At 37.2% G+C, this 26538-nt stretch overlaps 1 protein-coding gene across 4 annotated transcripts in view; it reads left to right on the top strand.

Annotated features, from left to right (window-relative positions):
- PLD1 (phospholipase D1) overlaps positions 1-25891 on the top strand; it is a 268046-nt gene extending 242155 nt beyond the window's left edge. For all 4 annotated transcript variants that reach the window (XM_074298190.1, XM_074298191.1, XM_074298192.1 and 1 more), the window contains 3 exons: positions 11969-12122; positions 18128-18245; positions 21191-25891. In XM_074298190.1, the coding sequence (XP_074154291.1) occupies positions 11969-12122; positions 18128-18245; positions 21191-21415 (497 nt within the window). In that variant the 3' untranslated portion in view covers positions 21416-25891. The remainder of the gene's footprint in view (positions 1-11968; positions 12123-18127; positions 18246-21190) is intronic.
- Positions 25892-26538: the final 647 nt, after the last annotated feature.

Raw genomic sequence — 26538 nt, 5'->3', positions numbered from 1 at the left:
CACTTTATGATCACAGTCTGTCCTATCACTGAGTTCTACTAATTTATTTTAAATTAAACTCAGACTTCTTAACTAAATTTGAAAGACATAAAAAATTAAACATTCTAAGATATATGGAGTTCTCCTTGGGTTTGTACAACTTTTCTGCTGGAGTTCTTTGTAGAATCTCAAAAGACCTTTCCTTATCTCATCTAATCTGTTGTTTGTTGCCCATGAGAAAGACCCTCTCCTCTAAAATATCAAAGGAAAAAAGTCAAAATCTCTGTACCCACTGAGGTCATGAGGCCTTTCCAGACTAGATGGAGGTAGAAGTGAGGAAAAAAGATAAAGAACAAGGATTCTTCTCCAGTCATTTTTTTCCCCCTCAGGGGTTTAGCTATAAAACCATTACCTTTCCACTGTCAGACATTCAATTCTTTGGTTCTAACCATCTCAATGGTTTGATTCAAACCCCAGAAGGCATGACCAAAACCCTCAACCAATCCAAACAGGCTTTCTAGGGAATTTCTAAGCTTGGTCACTAAGCAGTCCAGATATGTTCTCATCTGATAAATATACCAAAATATAGCATCAGAAGGAAGAGGAGGAGGAGGAAGAGATAAACAGAAGGAAGAGGACCAAAAAGGATTAGCCTTATATTTCCAACCTAGAACCAGGCCTGGCACATAATAGGTGATTGAGAAGTGTTTGGCGTTTGCTTCATAGGGGAATGTAACAAGTAGCTTTAAAAATTGTCCCACTTTTTTCTCTATGTCCTCAGTGCCTAGTACTATGCCTGACACATAGTAGGTATTTGTCAATCTCTTTGAAGAGTATAAGAATGCAGCTCCAGGAGCTTAATATGTAACCTTCTCTCTGTCCACACAAGAAACTTGCTTTTCACTTCCTTCAAGGACACTCTTTGCTAACTAGTCAAAAGCCTGAGTCCTGGATTTATTTTTAGATTAAACTTGGCAGTGATAGCAGGGAGGGCAAGACAGTTACTGCTGGCAAAACTGAAAAGGAAAAAAAAAATTGGCCAAGAGAAAAGTCTTTAATTCTGTTGAGCTCTACCTAAGACCTAAAATGACAGTTCTGGATGCTTGTCATTTAAAGGTCATTTTGTCTCTGCATTTGCTTGGTTTTACATAATATTCCAATATAAAATAGATTTCAACCTCAGAATCCAAATTAAAAGAGATTAGAGGAGGAGCATTTGAAAAAGTTGGTCTCTGAATCCCCAAAGGCCAAATTGCATTTGCATTAGTCAGAATTGATAAGTTTTGCAAAACAACTTTTCATTCAAGACAAGGAAAAACTGGTTCTTAGAGTCTCTACAGGCCATTATTTATCGGTACTTAAAGGTTTGGCTTCCTTTTTTGCTTTCCTCCCTAAGAACAGCATGACTCATAGAAATTATTTCCTTTCTCAGAAAAAAAACTGGAGGTGTTTTGTTCTTTTTCATCTTAATAGAAGGCCTGGCTCTGAGTAAGTGGACACACTGCTGGGGAGCTGAGTTAGTCTGTTGGTCTCCTTTGGAAGAAAAGAATACAAAGCAGCTTTTTCAGATGCCCTCTTTCACATAGCTACAGATAAGTCATATCTGGACAGGGAATTAAGGAGCATCTTCAAAAGTTTTCCAGACTCTGGGGAAGTATTTAAGGACCTTATCTGAAAGAAGTCAAAGACACCTGTAGCTAAATTCTCCAGCATTCAGAATTTTCAGTTATGTCCAATTCTTTATGGTCCCTTTTGGGAGGTTTTCTTGGCAAAGATAATGGACTGGTTTGCCATTTCTTTCTCTAGCTCATTTTATAAATGAAGAAACTGAGGCAAATAGGGTTATGTGACTTGCTCAGACACAGCTAATAAATACCTGGGGTTGGAATTGAACTCAGGAAGATGAGTTTGGCACTGTGCACTATGGCATCACCTAGCTGCCCCTTACGAACCTTAACAAGCTAGATTGATGCTAGAAGGATTTAGAGCAGCTCCCAAATTACGACTTAAGATTTGAAAGGGCCCCAAATCTTTCTTTGTCCTTTCTCATGAGGAAAATACCCAGAAACACAGCATATTCTGAAACTAGAATGGACCTCAGGGATTGTCAGGTTCCAGGGCATTATATCTTCATTGCTTGCTTTGTTCTGTTTTGACTTAACATGTATTCTCTAATGAACTCTATCAGTACTGCCCTTGAAAAAAGTCAATTTACTCTTTCATAAGAAAAAAGGAAGATTTTCTTTCTTTTTTCTAGTAAGGCATTAGCATGGTACATTGTTATTATGTAATCGTTTTTAGTTGTTTTCAACTTTTTGTGAACCCATTTGGGGTTTTCTTGGTAAAGATAGTAGAGTGGTTGGCCATTTGCTTGTTACCATTTGTTGCTGTCATCATTGTTACATTGTTGTTGTATTTTTGAAAATTCTATTACTATATTCTTTGTAACTTATTATATTTTTCCATGTTTCCATGAATTCTTCATACTTGCCATTTCTCACTTGTAACATCTGAGTGATAATATTATCACTTCACCTCTGAGGGTTGTTGTGGGGATCAAACAAAAGCATATATGTACAGTTTTACAAACTTGGCATTCAGACTTTTCAGTTATGTCCAATTCTTTGTGGTCCCTTTTTGGGGGTTTTCTTGGCAAAGATAATGGACTGGTTTGCCATTTCTTTCTCCAGCTCATTTTATAGATGAAGAAACTGAGGCAAATAGGGTTATGTGACTTGCCCAAGATCACACAGTTAATAAATGTCTGGGGTTGGAATTGAACTCAGGAAGATGAATCTGGCACTGTGCACTATGGAACCACCTAACTGTCCCTTACAAACCGTGACAAGCTATATTTATGCTAGCTATTACTCTACGCATACCACGCTTCCTACAGTCAACAATTGTTGAACAGAATTTATGTCTAGCTTGTTGCTATTGCAAATGATATCACTGTGAACATTTATGTATCACTGAATTATTTCTTGTTTTCATTAGCCCCACTGGGAAAAAACTCCACAGAAGATCTTTGACTCAAAGAAAATAAACAATTTAGTAAAAATTGTCTTGCTTAATACCAAATTAAAATTGAATCAATGATATTAGTTGGTATTTCTATATCACTTTCAAGTTTTACAAAGTGCTCCTATTTGAGCTTCACAATAACTCCATAAAGGAGCAAAGAGATTTAGCAGATAACTCCTGATGACCTAGTTAGTTAGCATCTAGATCAAGATTCAAATCTAGGCTTTCCTGATTCTATACCCAGCTCACTAGTCACTGTGCAACATGGTCATTGAATCTTTCCAAGCCTCACTTTCCCCATTTGTAAAATGGAAAAAGCAGTACTTACCTCATAAGATATTTGTGGTAATAAAAAGGGATACTTTCATATACAAATCATTTTGCAAATCTTAGAGTGCTGAAGACTTGTCAATTATTACAGAAATTCAGTGATTGGTCCATGATCACATAGGTTGCCATTTGCCATACCAGGATTCGAATCCAGACCCTCTGACACTTTTTTTTCCCCACTTCACCAACATCTTGACTTGGAGACTGTATCATTAATCATGTTCTATATACCAAGTAAACTATTGCAAACTTTGTTTTGATATTAGGAAAATCTAAAGAAAGACAGTTTTCTAAGAGCAGAATGAATAGACTTAGGAGTAGTGGTCCTCCCTTATATTGGAGGTCAGAGATCTGAAGAACTTGTTAGGATGTGTATCATTAGATACATACACGTATGTATGAATGTATGTACATACATATATTCACATGCATATATATGTATATATATTTTTTGTGTGCATTTGAGAGAGAACTAGAGAGAAAGCAACTTCAAATTTATAAGATACTTTGCATATGTGTTATTTTACTTGATTATTGTTCACACAGGGCTGCATAAGGTCCCTTTTGCCTCTGATATTCTATGATTTTCCTATAAAATAGATGAGGCCTCCAGAATCTAATATACCCCATTAACAAAGAAGCCCAGTTAACATTTGGATGGCATTTCTACATGTCAATATCTTATTTTAATTTTGAGCAGACCTAATCCAACCCAGCACCTCCTAATGGTTTGGCATTTGTCAACTTCACTGAAAATTTGTGGCACTATATTTCTTCCCATTCCATCTAACTCAATGAATATGTATTAAGTGCCTCCTGCCCTATGGGTAAGGCACATTTCTCCAATAATGTAACTTTCCCATTGGCTTGCATCAATCAGGAGTGAGTGGTGCCAGTCCATAGTCCCATGGGAATTATCTAAAGAGTGTTGAGATAAAGGGGAGAGGCCATGATCATAGAGCTTTAGAGCTAGAACAGAAGCTAAAGGTCATTTGGTTCAACGCTGTTGTTTTATAGATGAAGAACTAGGGCCCCAAGAGGTTTTAAACCACCTGGTCATAAGGTGGTAACTGTCAGTGTCTGAGGCCAGATTTGAACTCAGGAAGATGAATTTTTCTGACTTTATGCTAGGGCTTTATTTGCTATGACAATTAGCTTTCCCGGAATAAGGAAAACCTGAGTTCAAATCCAGCCTTAGACATTTACTAGTTGTGTGACCCTGAGCAAGTCACTTAATTAATCTCCATCTGCCTCATCTTCTTTATCTATAAAATGGGAATAATATTAACACCTCCCTCTCAGTTTATTATGAAAATTTTTTGTTATGTTATTTTTTATGTTATTATGAAATTTTTTGTTAGCAAATGGGAAATTGAACCTAGAACCTCTGCCTTCCAAGCCACCACTCACTTGACTGTACTACACTGCTGTAGAAAATCAAGGTTTTCTATGTAAGAAAGGTGGAGAAATGACAGAAGGAAATTTCTCATGACTAGTAAGGATTAGTGGAAAGAATTTAAAAGTATTCATTCTAGAACAGAGAACTTTGAGGGAGCATTATAATTTCCCTCCATATGTCACATAGAAGAGTATTAAACATGTTCTATTTGACCTCAGAGAGAAGAATCATGGCCAATGAGTAGAATCATAGGTCCAAAGATATAGAGTTGGATATATTTTAATATACGATGTGTTAATTCTTATTTTACAAATGGAAAAAGTAAGTCACAGAGAACTTAAGTGTGTGATTCAGTGTCATACAAGCAGTGTTTGAAAACATGGCCAATACCCTAGTATACACTAAATCATACAAAAAAGGAAAATGTATGCTTGATTTCCTTTTTAATTTTAGTTTTATTATTTTAATAATAGCATTTTATTTTCAAAATGCATGCAAAGATAGTTTTCAATATTCACCCTTTCAAAACCTTGTGTTCCAAATTTTTCTCCCTCCCTTTACCACCCTCCACTAGACAGCCTGTAATCTAATATAGGTTAAACTTGTGCAATTCTTCTAAACATATTTCCACATTTATCATGCTGTACAAGAAAATAGATTTAATTCTTTAAAAAATAGCTTCCTAACAATTTGAGTACAGTAATATTTATGTGACACAGTTCTTCTCAAGAAGTGATATGTTCTTCCTTCCTGGAAGTGTTCAAGAAAATGCTGGATGACCATTTTTTGAACATGTTACAGTGGGGATTCTTTTTCCAGGGTGGTCTAGATAAGATAGCCACTGGGGCCCTCTTCTGTCCCCAAAATGCAGTGCTTCAGTACATCCCCACAACTTCCATTTTGGCCCCTTATCGACCCTCTCTATCTTCCTGAAGGTCTACATTAAAGTATTATGTCATGCTGAACTATAATAGTGATGACAAATGATCACATAATTATGAGTTCATTATTTCCTTTTGCCCTCATATGCATGTGTCACATGGGGGAAACTGCAGCAGGGGGAGGTTTTGATGTATTCAGAATCACAAAGTCATTGAGAGAATCAGGCCTAACTGTGAGCTGCCTGCAGTGTGGCCTCCTGACATGGATGGAGGGACATGCTTTAGCTTGCTAGGAGCATAGCCAAGAAAAATAAACATGGTGCTGTTTTTTCTCCCAGGAAGATGAGAATTTGATTTTCTTAGAATCACTGTACTAAATCTGAAAAATGAATTAACTTAATTATATTTTGGAAAACTAACAGAACACCTCCACATTAATTCTAATTTCAAATTTTCACTATTTTAATATTTCAAGGGGAAGAAAGGTTGACCCAAGGTTTGCATCAAATTTGACAAAACATATTCTTATAAATTCCTGACAGTAGATAGGATTTGAAGTTTAAAAATACTTGAAGGATATTAAGACAAGGGAAATCTTACCTTGGAGTCCATTGATGTTCACAGTATCAATACATTTCAGAATGTCTGATAGAGAAAAATAAGGTACATTTTTATTTTCACTAAAACTTCTAATTAAAATTTGACTTTTCTTTTCAGTAATTTAAAATTATATTATTAATGATCCCTTAGTTTTAACTGTACTATGAAAGGGGTCCATGACACAAAGAAAGATTAAGAAATACTAATCTAGTCCAACTGCCTCATTTTCTAATTTTTGAGGGAACTGAAGCCTAGGGCAAAGGAAATGACTTCTTCAAATTGGTCATTTGGCTTTGAATCCAATGCTATTTCTATTATGCCCCTAACTGATTCTAGATTGTCCTTTCTGTAGATAACAAATCACAGGAAATAAAATCTTAGAACTTAGAATTTAGTTTCTGAGCACATTGCTGATTGTAGCTGTCATTTAACACATAAGGAAAAAAGTGTTTGTGATTAAAGCCATGAGGTTCTAATCACAGATTTAATGCTAGAAGGGCGGGAACCTTCCCCCCCCTCCTATTTTGAAAGCGAACAAACTGAGGTACAAACAAGTTTAAGTGACTTGACCAGAGACACTTAACCAATAAGTTTTTGAGGCAAGATTGGATCCTGGCTCCTTCTGATTTCCAATACTCTCCATCAAGTATATTGCAGGTATACCCAGAATTCACCTCAGAAACAAATGTTGGAACAGAGATAGAAAAAGAATAGGGGAATGTGCCAAATCTATAAGAAGAACCATTTCCCAGCAGGTCGAGTGATATGAACAAGGCACTTTTCAGAAGAAGTAATCAAAGTCATTAATAATGATATGAAAATTGTTCTAAATCAGAGGTAGAACATGCTCTTTAGAAATAAGGACAAAGTTATTGGGAAATGGTACTTGGGAGTATGGAGGATAATAATTAGACTGACGACCAATTTGATATTATCACATATTCCTCCCTTGAGTTTGTTTTTTTGGTTTTTAGTTTGAGTTTGTTTATCAGAAATTAACTTTTCTTGGTTCCTGCAACCTTCTGCCCAGAAATAAAACATCATGTCCATTATGTCACAGATTCTCGTCTCTAGGCACAGTGCCTAGCACATAGGAGCTGCTTAACGAATGCTTGCTGATTGATTGCACAGTACTGTTCAAAGAGATATCAAGAAGGATAACTAGGTCACAGATTTAAAATAGGAAGGTCATTTAGGTCAACCCTCTCACATGACAGATGAAATCACTGGGTCCCAGTGAACTACCCAAAGCCATACCATTACTAAATATAAGGAACGATTTGAACTCAGATCCTCTCACTTCAAAATCAGTCCCACTTTTCTAGCATTATTACTACCACTATTACTACCATTATTTTTCCAACCAGCTCTTCTTTTGGGTAGGAGAGCTCCTCTTCCCCAGAGGTCCTTCAGCCCCACAATAGCCTGGTTTAGTGATCCCAGCTGTCACCACATTTCCCTTGTTGCTTTATTGGAGGAGCTTGCCACCCCCCTGGTAATAAGAAATCTGGGTTCTAGGGTGACACATGGCTGACAGGCTGCTGACTCACAGCCTGCTGTGGCTGTATTCATTAAAGCCCAAGAGACTGTTGAATGACATCTACTTCTGAATTTATTTCCAAAAGTCCTTGCTTTACTCCATAATCATAAGTCATCTCTTACATCATTTAAATGGATCCCAGGCTCAGACTCCCACCTCGGGTAACCCAAGAGGCAGACTGAGAGATGGCAGAAAACAATGGCAGACTGGATCTCCCTTGGGGCCTCTTTGGGTGATCCAAGGAGCGACAGAATTATTTTTGCCTTTTGCATCCTGGAGAATCTTTGCTTCAAGCCCCATCTGGAGCTAGAGGCCCACAGCATCTCCCCCAGACATGATGTCTGCTGTAACCACAGGTATTCGCTGTTGCTAGGATGAATTTTGGAATGCAAGAGGCTTCATTTGTCCCAAACCATTTCAAGTGGTTGTTGGTGATAAATGCCATTATTGCCTGATGATGACTTGATGTGGTAGAGAATGCTTTGGATTAAGCAGGTGTGCCTAGGAGGAGGAAGCCCAACACACAGAGAAAATTACATCCTCCTTTTCACACAGCCTTTCTCGAGAGCTCTTCAAACAGAAAAGTCTTTGGCTATTGCGATGGTCAGAAATAATGGCATAAAAGAGATTGTGTGGCTGACGCAGGAGGCTTTGAAAAGCAGCCATATTTCCTTCTACCTAAAGCAAACATTTTTCAGGGTTTTTCAGTTCTTCTGATTGCTACAGAAAAAGCTGCGCTTAGCTGATGGTCTCACCAACCTCTCTTTTTTTTATTACTTCTGAGTAATAAAAAAAAATCTTCTGAGATTCTGATTGTCTCTAGTCCAGAGGTTTTGATAGTTTTCTTTCTCTTTTTGCTTAAAACACAGACTCTCAATCTCTCTGGAGTCTTTCCTCTCTCCCTCCCTCCCTCCCTCCTACCCCTCCTCCTTCTCTCTCAGCCTCTGTCCCCCTCTTCCCTCTCATTATTTCTTCTTTCTTACTTTCTTCTCTCTCTCTCTCTCTCTCTCTCTCTCTCTCTCTCTCTCTCTCTCTCTCTCTCTCTCTCTCTCTCTGTGTGTGTGTGTGTGTGTGTCTCTCTCTCTCTCTCTCTGTCTCTTTCTTCTCTCTCCTTCTTTCTCTTATTCCTCCTTTTCTTCTTCCCCTTCTTTCTGTCTCTTCAGCTTTCTCTATCTCCCTTCTCTGTATTTGTCTCTCTGTCTTTGTCTCTGTCTCTGGTTCTGTCTCTGTGATTGTCTCTCTCTCTTTCTCCTCTCCTCTCCCCCCAAACCAAATAGGCAGCATAGAGTCGTAGAGAGAGAGCCAGTCTAAAAGCCGGGAGGACCTGGATTTCAATCCTGCCTCTGACATCTTCTAACTGTGTGACTCTCAGCAAGTTATTTAACATCTTGGTGTTCACTGCAGCTGTCGGTAACTATTAGTTGCAGAGAAGGTCCTGACTTTCATTGGTAGAAGGATTTTGCTCACCTGGGAATCGTCTCTTCCAATGAAATCAAAAGTCTAATCCCTAACCTTTAATAAGAGACTATCAGGGGATAGCTAAGTGGCACAGTGGATAGAGCACCAACCCTGAAGTCAGGAGGAACTGAGTTCAAATGTGATCTCAGACACTTACTTGCTGGGTGACCCTGGGCAAGTCATTTAACCCCAATTGCTCAGCCAAAAAAAAAAAAAAAAAGAAAAGAAAAGAAAGAAGAAAGCATATTAAAATTTCTAGGGTAGCTAGGTGGCACAATGGATAGATCACCAGACCTGAAGTCAGGAGAACCTGAGTTCAAATCTGGTCTCAGACACTTAACATTTCCTGGCTGTGTGATTCTAGGAAAGTCACTTAACCTCCCAATTGCCTCAGCAACAATGAGAGAGAGAGAGAGAGAGAGAGAGAGAGAGAAAGAGAATATCAGTCTTTAAAAGAACCATCAGAGTTTCAACTATAAGGGACCTTAAATCATGTTGCTTGATGCCCTCATTTAGCAGGAAGAAAACTGAGGCCCCAAGAATGAAGAGTCACAGAACTGGTATATAGAACCCAGAATATATTCTGACTATTGAATGTTTGTGGTTTAGAAAAGTGAACACTGTCTCTGAGATCTGGAAACAGAATGGGCTCACATCCCTCCTCTGTTATAGGCTCTCTTTGAGAACTTGGGCAGGTCTCTTCACTCTCCTCATCCTCAGTCTCCTCATCTGTGAGATTCTGAGGGCATTAATCCCAATGATTTCCAAGATCCATTAAAACTTCAATCTATATTTCTAAGACCCTAGAATTCTCCCTTAAGAAACTAAGGGCTTAGGTGAAAAATAATGACAGAATGAGAATGAATCACTTTTCTGGGTGATTCAGGTGATGGATAGCAGGGGGGGGGAGGGAGTCTTTTTTGAAGAAGTTTCTATTTCTAAAACATTTTTTAAAAATCAACAGAAAAGTGAAATAATCAATCATTCATTTAATAAATATTTACTGTAGTAATTGTCTACAATATGTAGGGCACGATTAAAAATGTAAAAAAAAAATCTCTATCTGCAATTAACATTTTATGGGAAGGGGGAAGAAAGAAGAAGGTAGAGGTACAAGTAAGTACAACTCAGTTTCAAGAGGATAGATAGTTATCTAGGAGAATCAGGTGGGCACTTGAGTTGGACCTTGAAGGGAGTCTGTTTTTATGCTAGATTAATGAAACAAGGATTTGAAAAGACTCTTACAGTTCTAATTTAGGAGAGGGAGGGTCATTATAGTTACCTTCAAGTATTTGAAGGGTTAAAATGAAGAATAATTAAAATTATTCTGTTTGACCTCAGGAAGCAGATCCAGAATGGTGAGTAGAAGGTATAGAGGGACTACCTTGAGTTTGATGTCACCATTAAAGCTGTTTCAATGTGGAATGGATTATGTCAAGAAGTAATGAGTCATCTCACACTGGATGTCTTTAAGCAAAGCTTGGATGACTCTTGTTGAAGAGGTTGAAGATGGGATTTCTGGTCAGTTTGAGTTGAGTCATATGGTCTCTGGGGTCCCCGGTAGCTCAGATTCGACATTCTGTGACAACTGGCAATTAATATGTTAGTAAAGGGATGCAGGCAATGTGGTGCAATAAACACAAGAAGGTTCTTGGAATAAAGAATATTTGGGTTCAACTTTTACCTTTGACTGATACACAAATAAGTCACTTCACCTCTCCCTTCTCCAAAGAAGCTCTCTAGTACGGATGCCTCCTTATAAAGAAAGTATTACTAGAGGAGAAATTTTCTACTATTAGGAATTCTTCACTCTAAAAACACAGATTCAGTCTTTAAAAAATCCCAAGACTCTGCATTAAGTGCCAAGGATCCAAAAACAAAAAGAAAATTATCTTTTACCTCAAAGAACTTATAGTCCAGTTAGTTTAAAAGATTATCCTATATTTATTTATCTATGAACATATTGTATATTTTTTGTTGTTCTTTCTTTTTTTTAGTCATGTCCAACTCTTTGTGGCCCCATTTGGGATTTTCTTGACAAAGATATTGGAGTGGCTTACCATTTTCTTCTCCAGTTTATTTGACAAGTGAGGAAACTCAGACAGAGTGAAGTGATTGCCCAAGGTTACGCAGCTAATAACAACAGAATGATCTCACTTGGTATTTATATCCCTAGCATTTATACCTGGCCCCACCCCTCCATCCTTCCAAAAAAGTTTTATATCATGTTAATATTGAATGTTATCATTTGATTTCATAAGCATTTATTGAGTGCTTACTGTATGTGAGGCACTGTGTAAGGTGCTAGGAATACAAAGCCAGGAACAGTAAGGATTCATTCTATTAGAATGGAAGATACCAATTAACAGCAATTCAAAAAAGAGAAAAGGAACAGAAAAAGCACTTGGATATTATCCTGTCCAATGTCATCATTTCCCAGAGCTAGGGTGCAGAGAAAGGAAGTTCATATTGGGAGATGACCTTTTCAATAATAACGGGCAGTAAACAGGCTAGTTCTTTAACTCCAAATTGAATATCTTTTTGACTACATGATGTATATTTGGGACCAAAAAGGATTATGACTTTCATCAGTATATCTAAATTTAACTGTGCCTTAAGGAAAACACATAAAAGGTTTCTAATCTTCTGTGGCTTAAAAAATGAGATAATTGCCATACAGTAGGATAGTGTTTTCAATGGTAAAAGTTGTGGAGTTTTAATGTTGAGAAAAAGCATTTCCGTTTTTATTTTTCCCAGGATCTGCAAATATAAATGACAGGAGCATGCTGGGAAAGCGTGATAGTGAAATGGCGGTCATCGTGCAGGACACTGAGACTATCCCCTCTGTAATGAATGGAGAAAAGTATGAGGCAGGAAGATTTGCCCAGGGACTTCGGCTTCAGTGCTTCAGGTAACATCACTGGGAGGAATAGATGGAAGATGTATAGAGCTTAGGGTTGCCCATGTCCTTTATTTGATTTCCTATGAGTTGAGTCTTATGATTCCAGGAATAGATGTTTTTGAAAAGAGGTCTGATCTAGTTTCTTACAACATGGCTAAGATAACTTCAGCAATCTGGTTATCAAGGTTAAGCTATTAAATTCTGAGCAAGCAACATTTCTATTTTCATGGGAAAGGAAACGGTATTGGATTTAATTGGATTTGATTTTGGTTTTATTTGTGATCTGGGCACATGAATCTGTTTACACAAAGAGACCAATCCATCAAATTTCAGCCAAGTATTTATTAAGTGCCTTCTCTGTGTAGACACCATAATAAGTAAAGGAGAAGGTAGAAAATAAGAAAATAACTTCCAGGGAGCTTAATAGCCTACTAGGGCTATAAACATAAGCATATAAGTATAATATATGATGGATTCATTAGAATAAAATGAATGAAAAGAAATAAAAAGCAAAAAAGCAATTATCAATGTATATAAGTATGACTCAGACACTGGGCTCAGCACTGGACTATAAATGCAAGAGTGAGACATAACCTGTGCTCAAGTAGTTTAGGTTTTAGTAAGGAGAGAAAATATATACTATGTACTGGAGTGGAAGCCTGGGAAAGGAATGACTATTGGACACAAGGGAGAATTGAAGAGCTACAAAACAAAGCCATCCATAGAGAAAAATCATTGGTGATTGTTGAGAGCTGAGGAGAAGACAGACAGAGAAATTATGAGAGATGTGACATTTTGACCTGATCTGATGGATAGAATTTCAACAAGAAGACCATCTACTAAAGAGCAGTTGGATAGAGATAAATCTTGACTTCATCCCCTGACTGTATGATTTTAATTGTTTAATTTCTTTAAGCTTCAGTTTCCCTGTCTCTAACAGAGGATTTATTTTTTATTTTTTATTTTTTTTATTTTTTTTCTTTCTGAGGCTGGGGTTAAGTGACTTGCCCAGGGTCACACAGCTAGGAAGTGTTAAGTGTCTGAGACCAGATTTGAACTCAGGTCCTCCTGAATTCAGGCTGGTGCTCTATCCACTGCGCCATCTAACTGCCCCCTAACAGAGGATTTATAAAGGAAAATAGGATAGACTCCATAACTCAGCTATGTGATTCTAAGATAATTTGTCATTAATTGGGCCACATGGTTATAATGTGCCCTGCGGATAGTATAATGTCATATTCAAATGCAGAAAATAGAGGTTGAAAAGAAAATGGCAAATGGAAAACTACTTTTAATCCAGTCTCATTGTTAAATCCCAATGAAAGTGATGGTGGTTCTTTGGGAAAAGTCATTGCAGAAATGAGACTGGGGAAGTTTACACTATGCTACAACCCTTGTCAAAGTTCATATTTGGAAACTGGTCTTTTTGCAGACAGGCAAGCAAAGGAGCCCATCAGCCATGTGCATATTGGAATGATCAATCACAGCCCACAAGAGTGTGAACTCTGTTGGTTTTGCCCTATATGAGAAGGGTAGAATTCTGCTGTCTCTTGTCGCTATCTAATTCTTTAAATCTAGTTCTCAAAGTTAAAATTGGTATCTTCAGATGTGTTCTAGCATCTTTTTCACTACTATTATCACTGGTAATTTCACCTTTTTTATAGATTGTGCTCTCAATTGGTTTTTTGTTTGTTTGGGTAGAGTTTTTTGTTGTTAGTTTGGGGGGGGGTTGAATCTTTTAATATATTTTCCTAATTTTATATATAATTTCTAATTTCCTAATTCCTAAAATATAATTTTCCTAATCTGTCATGTAGTTTACCCATAGAAAAATACGCAAAATCTAGTTTCCTTATACACACACACACACACACACACACACACACACACACACATCCTTTCTTGAACTATGAATACCTACACATTCTCTTCACTCATTTGAAAAGAGGAGTCATTCCGGACTAGCTTTTCTCTTTGTCATGTTGCCAAACATAGATAATGTATCAGAGAACAAGGCTGCTGCTGCATTGTGTCAACTTCAATTTCTAATTTTTAATGAGAACTGTTCCCAAAGATAAGCCATGTGGCCCCAAACATAGCTATTTCTCACTTACAAGCACAACCTCAAACCCTCTTCCATCTGGGCCATTTTTGAACAGGCAGGAAGACACATTTCCATCAGAAGGTGACTTTAAATAGACTCTGTGACAATAGTCCATTCTGATGAATAATCAGCATGCATGCAAAACATTCATTAAGGACTGAAAAATTATTCAAATAAAATTCTTCCCTCACAATAGGTATTGATTTTAAAATGTAACATTTAATGGGATGAAAACAATAGCAGCATCCTTTTGTTTTTCATGAAAAAATGAGAAACAATATGAAAATCAGTTTTTGGATTCCAATTTTACCATGGTCCTAGTTTTTAAAGTGATTATTCTTGTAACACAAAGCAGAATCTAATGCTTTTACCATCAATGGTAGCTTCTCATCAAGGATGATGATGGTAAAAATGGCAACTGATAAAACAACTGAGAGACATAATACACCTATATTCATATAATGCTTTGCTTTTACCAGGTATGTGGACAACTAGGTGGTACAATCCACAGATCTGTAGGTCTGGAGATAGGAAGACTCAGCTTGAGTTTAAATCTTAACTCAGACACCAGCTGTGTCATCCTGGGCAAGTCACTTATCCCTTGCCTCCATTTTGTAATCAATAAAATGAGCCAGAGAAGGAAACAGCAAACCATTTCAGTATCCTTGCCAAGAAAACCCCAAATGGTGTTTTAGAGGGTGAGACATGACTGAAACAAGGGAACAACAAATATCAAGTATAAACTGTACTTAGACCTTTGGGATCCATTTATCCTGAAGTACATTTATTTGCAAGCATGCTTAGGGTTATTGGTGCTACCATCAGAAGGGCCTCCATTAAGGTGGGAATTTATTCTGCAGTCTCTTCCTTCTACGGGACTCAAGAAATAATATAGGATGCTTCATGGATTTAAGGAAGACAAAAAGAAGTATAAAAACCAGGTTAAAGTGAAAGAGGCACAAAACTCTAAGTAATTAAAGCTTAATGTTGTATTCTTAGTTCAGAGGCTCTTAGCAGGGAGACTATATTTAGAGTCAGAAATGACCTAGAGGTCTCTGAGTAATAATGAAAACAAGTACCAATAATATAATGGGGTTGTTTTCTAAATTAGCAGAATTTATGAGATATCTCGGTGGCAGTACCTCCTTAGCCTTCAAAAGTCTACTTTTATCTTGTAAATAACAGAAACATAATGTCAGGATTCTAATTCCCATTTAACAGGCAAGAAAAAAACTAAGGGTGTTTCAATAATTTAATTAACATCACATGTGTCCTACGTGGGAGAGCCAGGACCTAAAATGAAGTCTTCCGACTCCAAAGCCATATCTTTCTCCACTGGATTTGTTCTCTATCTCTGATCTTATTGCCTCTTTAATTAGCTCGGAGTGTTACACTTTTTCCCCTAGTAGTACAGACTCCTTCCTTGTCACTGAGGTGCCTTCATCTTTTCTTGCTTCGCTCAGTCTTAGTTTTAGAGTCAGAATTTGACTCTTGGCTCTGTCCATTTGCGATTTTGGAGATTTTGAACAAATCCCTGCCCAACTCTAGTTATTCTTTCTATAAAATGAGGGATTTACACTAGGAGAATTCTAAAATCTCTTCAAGCTCTAAACCTGTGATTCCTCATATTTCTTTTCCAAAAAAGGCCCAGGTCTATTATATACTCTCCTTTAATCATTCTAATGCCTCCACTCTGACTAGATCACTACTCTTTGTTATTTCCACTTTGACAGACTCGGGGAGTTTTTTCTTTAATAAATTTTATTGATGTCTTTTGTTTTATACCATAGGCATTTCAGGAATTACTCCCCCAATTCCACCTCCAAACTGTCTTTTTTTTTTTTTTTTTTTTTAATAACAAAGAAAAACAATTCAGTGAAAATACCTGCTACATTGACACTATTTGACAATATATACAACATTCAGCTCTAGTTGTCTTCCATTTCTCAACCAAGAAAAGATAAGTATATTTCCTTACCTATTCTTGGTTTTCATTTACTCAAGAGTTTTTCATTGTCATTAGCAGTTCATTAATTGATCAGCTCTTCCCAGATTGGTGAGAGGAACCTGCCCAAATCCAAAGAGTTAACACATGATTAACATCATTAACAGCACAATGGACTCATGAGTTAGCCAAAGAGTCTTGCTTCTTTCTAGGGCAGGCTCTTTGCAGCATACTAACTAGATGTTGCTTATAAATCCCAATATTATGCTGTTAAAAAACAAACAAACAAAAAAACAACCAGCATTGCAGTGTCAATGCATGTTTTCTTTGTTACCCAGAAGCCTCTAGGTCATTTCCAATCCCATTTAAACAAATATAGCCAGACATCCTGCTAACTCCTCCTGAACTAAGAATATGACACTGAATTAGAACTTCCTCGTATATTTGTGACACTTCCATCTTATCAAGGTTGTTATAATTTCTAATCCTGTTCCCCAAAGTACTCTTCTTAGTAACTCCAAATACTAAACTTCTTTCCCAATATGATGTTATTTGCCACCTTATCATTAAGGTCTCTCAGTTTCCCATACTTATAGAGCAAAAATCATTAGGTTTCATTTCAAATCATTAAAAAATGTTAACAGCATCAAAAATGCTATTAATTTTTTTTGGTACCAGTTATTTTCTGATTCATACACACATTGAATTCTCCCTTGTGCCAAAGAAAAAAACAGTTAAAATTAACTGATTTAACAACTGAATATATAAACACTCTACTATTCTGCACACATAATCCCCCATGTCTCTACTGATAGGAGGGAAACATGTTTCATCATTTGTTCTTCCAACATCAATAAATCATTGCTACCTTTTAGGGTTGTTGGTACTGACATTGGTATGTTCTTGGTGTATCTTATTCTCCTGGTTCTGCTTACTCTAAACCCTTTGGGGTTTTTTTTTTCTTTTTTATCAAAGTTTATTTTCAAAACTTCTGCAGCCCTTTTTGTAGTGGAAAGAAACTGGAAATGGAGTAGATGTCCATCAGTTGGAGAATGATGAATAAGTTATGGTATATGAATGTGATAGAATATTATTGTTCTGTAAGAAATGACCAACAACATGGTTTCAGAGATGCCTGGAGAGACTTACAGGAATTGATGCTGAGTGAAATGAGAAGAACCAGGAGATCATTGTACATGACAAAAACAAGATTATACAATAATCAATTCTGATGGACATGGCTCTCTTCAACAGGAAGATGATTCAGACCAGTTCCCATGATTTAATGATGAAGAGAGCCATCTACACCCAAAGAGAGGACTGTAGGAACTGAGTGTGGTTCACAACATAGCATTTTTATTCTTTTTGTTGTCATTTGCTTGCATTTTATTTTGTTTTGATTTTTTCTGTTTTGATTTTACTTGTGTGGAAAGATAATTGTACAACTATGTATGAATATATTAGATTTAATATATATTTCTACTACATTTCACATATTAGACTACTTGCCATCTAGGGGAAGGGGAAAAATTGGAATACAAGGTTTTGCAAAGGTTAATGTTGAAGAATCATCCATGCATATGTTTTTTTTAATTTTTAAGAAAGCTTTTTATTTTTCAAAACATATGCATACATATTTATACAATTATCTTGCTGCAAAAGAAAAATCAAATCAAACCAGAAAAAATGAGAAAGAAAATAAAATGCAAAGAAACACTTGTTTGTTTATGAAAATGCTATGTTGTAAACTACACTCAGTTCCCACAGTTCTTTTTCTGGGTTTATATGACTCTCTTTATCACAAGATCATTGGAACTAGACCTTTTGTTTTTAAAGGTTACTTTTGTTTTCCTAAAAAGAAAAAAAATGGTGATTTTTTTTCCCTTTCTTTTTATTATTTGCTTTGCTTTGCTTTTTCTTTTTTACTACCTCTTGCTTACCTCTTATGTTTTGCTTGTCTGTCAGGGTTGTCCTAGGCTATCTCTCAGAGCCAATTTCAGAGATTCTAGATCCTGTGAGTGACAAATTCTTCAAGGAGGTCTGGATCTCAACAGCAGCTCGGAATGCTACCATATATGACAAGGTAAAATTGTTTTTATTTTTTCCATTTTTGCATTTTAAACCACTTATGGAAAGAAAAATATCCCAAAGGGCAGAAAAATTTGAGTTTTTGCTAGCTTCAGACTTATTCATTTTGTTAAAACAACCTTTTGTTTTGTTTTAACAAATAGCCTTCCAGATTTAAGGTAAAAATAGTAATCATGTTATACAAATGAAGTTCAGAAGAAAAATAGATATAGAGGCATTAGAGGTTGCCTAAAAACCTATTTACATTGGAAATGGGTTCAATAGGCAACACTATGTATATACCATGAAAGGTATAGCACCCTCCAAAATCTATAAATAAATAAATGGGGAGGGATGGGCAGATGGAGCAAAGAGTGAGGGAAGAAGATAAGGGAGGGTTCCTTGGGTAGGGGGAGTTTAAGTAATAGCAAGGCAAGTTATAGAGAAGAATTTAATTAAAGAGGCAACAGGGATAGGAAACATTTGTATTTATGAGGGGTATTTGTGTGTTGAGCATGTGTGTGTGTTGTGTGTGTGTATGTGTGTATAGATAGATAGATCTTTTCTTAACTGTCACTTGCATAGGGGTGGGGGTGGGGGTAAAAGGGAGAAAAATAAAGTAAATAAGATGCACAGAAGAGAACCAAAGAACAATTTACAAGGAAGTAAAGAAAAAATGCACATTCATGAATATAATTTCTTCTACTAATATATATATATTTTTTCTTTTTTTTCTTGATCTGGTAATTTGTTGTTATATATTTTGAATCCTTCCTGATGTTCTATTGGGCACATGACAATGTTCTCTTTTGTTTTGCTTTATTTTATTTTATATTCCTTTTCTGTTTTTCTTTTTTTACTCTGTTTTTTCAAATAAAATAAATTTTAAAATAAAATTTAATCAATATTCATTTAAAAATTAGCCTTCAAACCAAAGCAGTCACATTCCTTTATGAGCTGACTGAAAGAAAAAAAAAAAAAACAAAAAAAAAAAAACCTTCTCATTGATCAAAGAAATCTTGGAGATGCTGTAGTCCAATTTTCCACCACACACAGGGAACTCCTTCGTGGTGACCTTGATCAATGGGAATGCAAGCCCTATTGGAAAACTCCTAAAGAGCTCATTATTATGTAACCTCTTCTATTATATAATAATTATCATTATCATATGCTATTATATGATAATTACCATTGCTTTTATTAATACTATTGGATAGGAATCAGACCTATGACTTCATTGGTACAAGAAACTCTTAGATGTAGAAGTTACTTCAACTAGTACAGGTTGGCAACTTCTTTACCATTTATGGTCTTCGAGGGTTCCTCAGAGCACTAAGCTTCAATTACTTGTTTAGAGTCACAGAGCCAGTCTAGGTTGAAGCCGAACTTGAATCCATGTCTTCCTGATTCCATCTATCTGCAACAATATTATGTGTCATATTTTTATTATATATTATGTAATTTTTATTTATTTATTTGTGATGATGATAATGATGATAATGATGATGAGTCCTACTGTCCGGAAGACCCAAGTTCAGATTGCTTGGCTTTGATTCTCACTAAGACCCCTTTCCATTGGTATAATTCTGTGATTCTTTGAGAATCATAGAATTTTTTTGCATAGAACAAACCAGATAATAAGACTAAGTCTTACTACTTAGTTGGCCATCTACATGCAGCTTCTGGTTTAATGCTTTTTGATTGTCAAACTGGATATCTGCATCTTAATTACCAATTTGAGCTTTAGATGATAATAGCAATAATAGTAATTACTAACATTTGCATAGCACTTTAAGGTTTATAAAAAACTCTATGTATGTTATTTTATTTAGTCTTTATGACAAATTTATGAGGTAGCTCCATTTTCTATATGAGGAAACTGAGGCTTACCCAGGGCCATACAGCTAGAAAAGTGCCTAAAGTAGGTATTCCTGACTCCAAATCTAATGTGTTACAGGAATATTTCTTTCTTTTTTTTTTTTTTTTTTTTTTTTTTTTTTTTTTTTATTATATATATATATATATTTTATAATATTATCCCTTGTATTCATTTTTCCAATTTACCCCCCCTCCCTCTATTCCCTCCCCCCGACGACAGGCAATACCATACATTTTACATGTGTTACAATATAGTCTAGGTACAATACATGTGTGCGAATATCACTTTCTTGTTGCACAATAAACATTAGAATCCGAAGGTACATGCAACCTGGGCAGACAGATATTAGTGCTAACAATTTTCATTCCCCTCCCAGTGTTTCTTCTCTGGGTGCAGCTACCTCTGTCCATCATTGATCAACTGGAGGTGAGTTGGATCTTCTTTATGTTGAAGATTTCCACTTCCATCAGAATACATCCTCATACAGCATTGTTGTTGAAGTGTACAGTGATCTTCTGGTTCTGCTCATTTCACTCAGCATCAGTTGATTTAAGTCTCTCCAGGCCTCTCTATATTCCTCCTGCTGGTCATTTCTTACCGAGCAATAAGGAATATTTCTTTCTTGAGAGATGGTTGTTACACGCTGGCTAATATACTCCTGCTGGAAGGTCTCAGTTTCCTCATCTGTAGGGAGCTCCTTTCTAATCCAAGCAAGGGTTAGTAGATAATTTTTGGGGTCTCTAGTTCCATGAATCATGGAGAGTGCTAACCCTAGCCTTCAGATTCTCCCTGTGTTTTGTATGGAATAGGTAGACCTAGCCTTATGAGTCATATAGATCAAGCGGGGCTCTCCAGCTGCCACTTTAAAAGCCATAAGCCACCGTGGCATGGAAGATGAACAGCATTACCCGTCTAGTAATGTTCTTTGGAATGTTCTTTGTTTTGATAGATCTGTGTACCCCACAAAACTAATAGGCTCTGCATAAAAGCTGACTGTCCCGACTGAATATTTGCCATAAAATGTGTCTGCTGACATTTCCTTGGAAACGCCGTGTGATGATTCATTTGTCTGGTTCTCCCAGGTATTCCGATGCCTTCCCAACGATGAGGTGCACAATCTCATACAGCTCCGGGAGTTCATTACCAAGCCAATATTAGCAAAGGAGGAGCCAGGACGAGCAGAGGAGGAATTAAAAAAGATCCGTGGGTTCCTTGTGCAGTTTCCTTTTTATTTCTTGTCTGAAGAAAACTTGCTGCCTTCTGTGGGAACAAAAGAATCCATGGTGCCCATGGAGGTCTGGACTTAGGAGGATGGAAGATGCCTTCCCTGGTCCCCATCTCCTTTCTCTCCCCACCGAAGAGATCCCTGCCAGTCTACCTGGTGTTTTTAAAGAATGTGCCAGGTATTTAGATGGTCCAGACAGAAAAAGGCACAACTAGAGTGTTAGGAAGACACTAAAAGTCAGAACCAGACAATGACTTAAATAATGGAATGTGTTTGACACATCTTCGGACCCTGACTTGATTGGTGATGTGACATTTGAGAGTGGGATTCCCACAAGAAGAAGTAAATGATCCTGAGTGGGGACAGCGAAGTTGTGCCTACAAATGCTGCAGGGTGGCCTGAGGGGCCTTGAACCTTTTGTGGCTTCCCCTTCTGTGGCTGTTGGAGCTGCTCAGGTCCCACAGGCCATCAAGGTGCAGTTTGAGATGTATTCTGCACTCAAAGACAAGTTTGCTTGCTGCTGCTGACAGCCCACAAGTGGTCCTTGGCCATCCATTCCCAAAGTAATATTGTTCATCCAGCAAGAGGATTAGCAATCATGTCATTTTGTTAAGCCTTGTTGGCCCTTTCTCCTTTTCAAGGAAAGAAAGGGCAGAGTGGACTTTTTCTCTTATTGCAATCCCATGTTAGGTGCTGCCTTCCCCCCAACCTGCAAACATTGCTCTTGTTTGTCTGGCCTTAAAGCCCCAGTAAGAGAGGATTGGAAGTTGTAAAGAGAAAAAAAAAAATCTGAATAATGAGAGCTGGCTAGAAGTAGAACGAATGAACCATCGAGAGAAAAGGAGATCTCCAAATAGAGACTGGAGGACCACTGATTGAGTATGCTGGAGTGGGGAGTCCTTTGGTGCCCAGGAGCACTGGATCCAACTCCAAAGTTCTGAGAATTTATTTCTACAATGTTGTTGTCAATCCAGGTGGACCACTAAGGACAGAGGTGGGCTGACCGATTGAATTTGAAAAACGTTAAACTATCTCCATTCTTAAAACTGGAGTGTAAACAAAGCTCTTGGAGCCTCCATGAAAGTTCTGTACACAGATCAAGGAGGAGAAAAAGCCTCTTAAAATCCTGTAAAAGTTCTTTGTCTATCACCATTGTTGGCCTTTGAAATTTTACAGTTTGCCATCAAAATAGCAAAAGCAATTTTTTTTTAAGGAAAATCAGTCCTTGCACAATCTGTGCTTTGTTAACAAGTCAGAACCACAGTTGTGGCTCACACCTTCCATCCTGTCTTCATGAACATTCAGAGGGGAACCACATGCCATGTATATCCCTTGGAGTAGCGAAGAAGCATGAACATTCCATAAAGCTTGCCAGGGGATCCTTCATGTCCCCATCCAGCTGTCCTTCATTTATTTCACCGTGGGTGTAAGGAGTGGCCAAAAGGCTTTTAGGAGGATGCCATACACTTCAACTCTGAGTGGACTGATTTCCCAAAGGGCAATCCCATTGCCACCAAAAGAGAAGTCAACATGGATTCCCAAAGTCCCCAATTTACCCATTGTTAACATTGGTTTTATCAAATGTGATACTATGAAATAAGCACAAAAAACAGTAAGACATTGCCCTTGACTCAATGACCATAAAACTGAGGATGTGTGCTCAAAGAGATAACTAATAACGTATTGAAGGTGGTATCATAAGATTTAGATTGAAAAGAGTCTGACTAACCCCCTCATTTTGCAGATGAAGAAACTGATGCTCAGAGAGCTGCAGAATAATAAATAGAAGAATCGGGATATAAAACCCATGTTCTCTGAACTGAGCCAAATTTGCCATTTGGTTTGGGTTCTGTGTAGCAAGGAAGAAGGAGAGGACCTGGGAAAGCCAAGTTGTAAATTGTGGCTTAGAAAAGATGCAATACACAAATAGAGATCACAGAATCACAAGATCATGGATTTAGAGCTGCAGAGGACTCTCTACGCCAGGGGTTCTCAAACTACGGCCTGTGGGCTAGATGCGGCCCGCTGAGGATGTTTATGCAGCCCGCTGGGTTATGGCAAATGGGCTGAGGGGCAGAGACAGAGTGTGAGTTTTTGTTTTTACTATAGTCCGGCCCTCCCACAGTCAGAGGGACAGTGAACTGGCCCCCTATTTTACAAGTTTGAAGACCACTGCTCTATGCTATCAAGTTCAACTTGCTAATTTTCAGATGAGGAAACTGAGTCACCAAGAGGTTAATTGGTTTCTTCAGGAAAACACAATCAGCGAGAAGTCATGAATGGGTATAATTGGAGGAAAAGATTCATGTATAAGCTGGGACCACATGAGAATGAAATATAGCTATAAATAATAATCCACATGACAAAGTTGTTTGCACATTTGGCAGTAGGTGATGCCTCAGAAATTATCCATTCCCTTTCTCTCATTTTACAAAATTGAGGAAACGGAGACCTAGGGAAATTAAGCCAATTAAAATGCAGGTAGGAAGGAGCAGAACATGGTTTGAACTCAGATCATATAGTTCCAAAGCTAGGGCTCATTTTGTTGCACCACAGTGGTGCCCTAATGACGAAAATATCTGGTAGAGCTGGGATTTGATCTCTGACTCTCTGATGCTAAACCTAGAACTTTTTCCATGACAATACACTACATGTAGATATTCCAATGCTGATGAGGTGATTGAAACCCAGAGATGTTCATTTGACTCTCCCAGAGTGCCCCAGCTTTGGACTTAAACCGACTCTTCCGACTCCTACTCCCCATGCCAAGACACGGATGAAAGAGCAACAAAAGGAGGAATGTTGTTTGAGCCTTAGACCAGCCTTCTTCCTGCTGGCATCCATTTAGGGTTTTTTTCACTTGCCTTGTTTACAACCCTAAAAAATGAAGAATGGTTAGTGCCACTTATCCCAGAAGGTGGGATATTCATGGATGTGTGTGTGTGTGTGTGTGTGTGTGTGTGTGTGTGTGTGTGTGTAGCTTTGAATTGCATCCCATTTTGTATATTATCCTGAAGGATTGCTTTTGAACTATACAGCCCTCAGCATCTGCCCCACTAATCATGTGCAAGGGCTGGGGGAGGAAATCAGCCTAAATCATTGTGACAACACTGTTCTTCCCAAACAGAAACAATTAAGTTTCCCTAAAGCCCACTCTTTAAAAAATACATACCCAGGAAACATCTGGTTTAATCTTCAGCATGCAAGTAATTCAGAGTGCTGAAAAGCTACTATTAACCTTTTTGACATTTCGAATGGACTATAAACTTAATAGATGTGTACGGCAAAATACCTGCAACTCTGATGTTCTGTGCAAAAATACATCTCTTGTCAGGGAGGATGGAGCCTGGTGTTAAAGAAATAAATGAGTTGAATGTAAGAGTATGGTTAGGGACACCACATGGCCCTAAGCAAACCAATTCCAAAAGGTGAACCTTAATGAATTGTGATCAAGAAGATTTGTAATTGTCCCCATTTGATACTATAGATTGTAATGCAACAGACCCTCCATCAGGTCTTCCTAAGACCTAATTAATAATGCCTTAAAGGATACCATATTTTGTTTGCACATCCTAGGACCACTATGAAGAGTTTATTTTTTTAAAGCACCATAGCCTGAGCAATATCCTTTCCTTAAGTCTCAGTCTCTAGATAATTCATCTCTTTCAGATTTTCTAAATCATTTTAGTGTTTCATCAATTACCAGTCTTCCAAAAGTCCCAAGGAACATTCTTGCGATTATAGACATGTCAAAAGGATAGACATTATAAATAATAGTTAGATAATTTATACTCCTGAGATCCAAGATTACACATAGAGACAATAGGATAGATCATTTCCACTTCCAAGCTCCACAATTTCATCAATGTTTGGGTACACCCTCCATTGATGCAGATCACAATCCCCTCGATACTTAATAAATGGTTTCATTAGTTTCTGTCTTTCCCTCCCTTCCCATCAAAAAAATTAATGTTTCATAGAGTGACTAAATTTCTGGTAGTGAGCCTCTGAATTGTGCTAGTCCTTGGGTGATTGACATAGTTGGTCCTACTTATACTTTCCAGTCTGAGTGGAATGTTTGAGTTTGAGTTTCATTACCATAGTTTGGGAGATAACTTGATAACTTAATGGAAGGATAAATTTATACTATGTAATTATTAACCCAGGGATGAAGAGCTGGAGAAGATCTTAAAGGCCATCTTGTCCAACATTATACAGATAATAAATTAGTCATTTTCAAGGGATATATGTGTGTGTATGTATGCACACACACATACACACATATATTTCTCTCCCCAGGCAGCTATTTATGCTTTTTTTTTTTTTTAGGCCAGCAAGGATTTCTTCATGTCTACCAAAAAAGATACCTCCAATGGAATTCCTCTGACTGAACACATACTTCTTAAGGGCTGTATTCCTGGAATATTTGTAATGTTGGCTCTTTTGTATGTATTTGAATCACAGATACTGGACTCCATGATTTTCCACTGTTAAAATAAAAAAGATGGATGAGATCCCAATGAATTGTGTAATGAATAAAATAACTTTTTAAAAAATCCTTCTGTCATGTGACATTTTGGTAAATGTGTGTCACCTTCCCTGGCCCCTATTCTCTTGGGGCCATTAAGAGGATGCTAAAGGGGCTTTTTTGATCTTTTAGATGAGTCACAGAAACATAGATTTTTTTTTAGTATCTCTTCAAGTCCATTCCCAAGAGATTATTTGTAGAGTATAAGTAGGTACGATCTAGTCCCATGCCTGAAAAATGAAGGTCAGAGATCTGGAATTCATCCAGGAAGAAATTTCAGCAGCCTCTTTCAAAAGGGAGAATAAATTGGTTATTGCCTTTTTATGCCATAACTTGTTTCTAATGGTGGTTATACCAATTAAGGTTAGAAAGTTTAACTATATGAATAATGATCTTTAGGTTAATTTTTTAAAGACTCTTTTAGACTTTTCCATTATGCTATGTGAAAGTTATTTTTAATTTTAAATGAAAAGTTTATTTGTTGGAGAAATGAAAAGACCAGGCTGGAATGATCATTTTCAATTCTGTTGACCAAATGTCTTTATTGTACCAGTTTAAAATACACAATTGAAGAAAGTATTAAATTTCACTTAGGGGTTAGTGAAAATAAAGATGGGATCCAAGTTACAAATTTCTAATTTAATTAAATCCTAAGAAAAAGGCACTGGAAAGTTTCT

Source organism: Sminthopsis crassicaudata, chromosome 3 (assembly GCF_048593235.1).
Source record: "Sminthopsis crassicaudata isolate SCR6 chromosome 3, ASM4859323v1, whole genome shotgun sequence".
Classification (NCBI taxonomy): domain Eukaryota; kingdom Metazoa; phylum Chordata; class Mammalia; order Dasyuromorphia; family Dasyuridae; genus Sminthopsis; species Sminthopsis crassicaudata.
This window is presented reverse-complemented; position numbering and strand designations above follow the sequence as displayed.